Source organism: Uloborus diversus, chromosome 3 (assembly GCF_026930045.1).
Source record: "Uloborus diversus isolate 005 chromosome 3, Udiv.v.3.1, whole genome shotgun sequence".
In the NCBI taxonomy this organism is placed as follows: Eukaryota; Metazoa; Arthropoda; class Arachnida; order Araneae; family Uloboridae; genus Uloborus; species Uloborus diversus.
The window spans coordinates 55,757,915-55,761,276 of NC_072733.1; the positions used below are offsets into that span (position 1 = coordinate 55,757,915).

Here is a 3,362-nt window from a genome sequence, read left to right on the forward strand (position 1 = left end):
GCAGTGTCGGAGAAAATAACCGACTCTGGGAATTTTAGAGCCTTTGACTCCTTTGCCCCAAAATCAGTTTGACTCCGACTCTTCAAGCAGTAGATAATTTTAAGAGGACCATTGATCTTCACTGGGGATTGTAAATTGACAAGGACCAGCCTAGTTGGGCCCAGAGCCTGTTGCTGGTCGTCACTTTTGCATTTGTATTTGCAAAAAAATTTGCACCAATGTTATAGGTGTTCTTGGATTCTAAAGATTACTTATATTCTTTTCCTTAAGAGGACAACTAAACAAGCTATAAATAATAACTAGAAATTAAATTTACTGCTCCTATCTTAATGAAAAGTATAAGAAATAAAGTTGTAGTCTTCTTAAATTACAGGTGCTGATATTCAACTGCCTGGAAGAAACTTTGTTGAGCACAACTGTACAATTTGGGTTCATTATATAGAATATTCATCCCTCAAAAGTTATGACAAACTCTAAAAGAATTTTTTAAAAACATATTGTAAAGGAAAGAAATCAACAATAAAAAAAACATTTATTTCTCATTTGATGAATACAAAATATTTCCACGAAGGTATGATTCCCTTAATGTTTAAACACATTCTCAATGTAGATTTAGCAGATTTTAACATGAAATAGAAAAAAAAAAGGAAACATATTGCCAGAAAAAACTTGAAAAAACAAAACAAAATAAAGATAGAAGACAGATGGTTGAAAGACAGCAAGATTTTAAAGCTCTCGAAGTTCAAAAAGTACTCACAGTTCAATGTTTGAACAATTTCAGTTGGTTTAAGCATCTAAAACCGCCCAGATCTCCTTCCTCTGTTACGTCTGCCTCCACAAGCAGCATCTTCAGCGTCTTTTTTACATTTCCAGGCCCTGTAGCGCCTTGCCATGTCAAAGAGCTCTTGAGGCACGTATTGGTTGGCTTCTTCCAAAATATTAATTAAGTCCTGGGCATGCATCCAGTCCTCTCTCGTAAAAATCGAAATAGCGGTCCCAGTTCTACCGGCTCTCCCAGTTCTTCCGACACGATGCACATACTCTTCAATATTACGTGGAAAGTACATGTTAAATATGTGAGTGATATCTTTAATATCCAAACCACGAGATGCGACATCAGTAGCAATAAGTATGCGAACGTAACCTGTTTTGAGATCATCCAGAGCTTGCTCACGATCGCACTGTTCACGATCACCATGTATCGATTGGACTATAATGTTCTGTAGTATGAGATCACTTGATATATGATCAGCAATGCTTTTTCTCTCTACAAAGACGATTGCTTTGTCTTCGGGTCCCATCTGCTCGATAAAGTCCATCAACAAATCTCGACGATTTTCATCCTCAGCAAATATAACATGCTGGGTAACTGAATGAACAGCGGCTAAGTTGAAAGCTCCAATATTAACTTTTAGAGGCTTGGTCATGTATCTGGCAGCTAATTCTTGAATTTCATTAGTCCAGGTTGCGCTTGTCATAATCGTTTGACGATCTGGTCGAACATCAAGCAGAATCTTGCGAATTTGAGGCTCGAACCCCATGTCCAACATACGATCAGCTTCATCCAGCACAAGGTAAGTTACACCAGTGACATTCACTACCTTATTCATTACCAGATCATTCAGGCGGCCAGGAGTGGCAATAACAATATCAACTCCTTTCGTCACTACTTCGATTTGCTCCCTTCTATTTCCACCACCATAAACGCAAACACTTTTAATGTTATGATAAGTATACTTCTTGGCTTCCATTTCAATTTGCTGAGCCAGTTCACGAGTAGGAGCTAAGACAAGACAACTGGGGCCTATCCGCTCTTCACGAGGAGTTACTTGCCCTACTATATGAATCAATGCAGGGAAAAGAAAAGCTATGGTTTTCCCAGTTCCTGTTTGAGCAATGCCAATCATGTCGTATCCTTTCATTATGATGGGCCATGCTTGACACTGTATAGGAGATGGTGAGGTGAAACCCTGCTTCTTGAGTTCTAGTAAAAGTTCTGGGTACTCTTTAAAAGCTTGTTCAAATGTTTGCACTGGGTTAGGTATTGGCCTGTTATCTTCTGATTCCACTGCAACTACACTAGTGGAATTATTTTCAGCTCGAATTTTTGCAACTTGTATAGAACTCAGAGCTGCAATTTCTGGCGATTCCAAATAGAAATCTTTTTTTATTGGAGGCAAAGCAGCAAGCCTCTTGCGTCTAGCTTCTTCACTTTTCAGATTTAACAAATCCCAATCAATAGGTGCTTCCTCCGATGAATTATTGGTAGATACATAAGGAATGCTAAAATCACTATTATTATTATTATAGCCTGCGGTGGCTAGCTTATTAAAACTGGCAGTGAGATTTTCAATCATTAGTTTTGCTTTTGATCTTGCATCAGTTGAACCAGTAATTCGAACTAAGGTAGTGTTCCCGTTATCATTATTTTGCATGACTTTAATCCGGGCACCACTTTCTCTTTGCAATTCTTGAATTTTTGCCCCACCTCGTCCGATTATTTTACCAACATTGCTTGAATCAACATCGATATTTGTTGATTCTTCAATTGGTCGATTTCTAGAAAAATTATCACTCCTTCGGCCTCTTATTTGTGATGAACGATCATGATTGTATTTTCTATCGTATATTTTTTCTTCCGATCCATATTCATGCATACGTCTTTCAGATTTTGGACGATCATTGTTTTCATCAAATTTATATTGGGGCAGTTTCGAGTAATCGATGCTTTGTGCTGAAGAAGGATCATATGGATCATCATCCCAAAATTCATCTTCCATTGTTTTCGTCAACAGAAACGAAGCTTCCAAAAAATTTTCAACACACGAATGTTAACAACACAGTTTCATCCTATATTTGACAATTCAGAACCGTAGAACACGTTCGGTTAACCGTCCGTTAAATACAGCGAAATCCAGCCGCCATATTTGAAAAAGGTTGCTAGATTCTTTTGTTTATCGCCCTATTTGGCGATAAGCAAAATGAAGCAATTCTTTTGATACAATCGTTACGGATCAAGTTAAGTTACTTCATTAATGGTATACAGTTAAGAAAAAAAAACATTTAACAAAAACAATTTTTTATTTTTAATGATTTAAGTATATTAGTTTATAATTGAACTTAAGAACCATTCCTAAATTGTGTTTTATTCATCCAATTCGTTTTAATTAATTTAAAAAATATTTTTAATGTCACATAAGAGGCAAATATGAAAAATTATTTTTAAAAAATCGAATTGTACCACGTTTGAAAAGCAAGCACTAATAAGCCACAAACAAACAAACAACACAGTTTAAATGCAGTTACTTGTTTTATTATAACTTCACCGTGAAATTTGGTTATATGTTAATTTATTAATATAC

General features: G+C 36.2%; 1 protein-coding gene across 1 annotated transcript; it reads right to left on the reverse strand.

The window, feature by feature from the left end:
* Positions 1-513: 513 nt before the first annotated feature.
* Positions 514-2,860, reverse strand: LOC129218372 (probable ATP-dependent RNA helicase DDX43). The gene has a single exon (XM_054852616.1). The coding sequence runs from the start codon at positions 2,778-2,780 to the stop codon at positions 795-797; it is 1,986 nt and encodes a 661-aa protein (XP_054708591.1). The 5' UTR covers positions 2,781-2,860; the 3' UTR covers positions 514-794.
* Between the last annotated feature and the right edge of the window lie 502 nt (positions 2,861-3,362).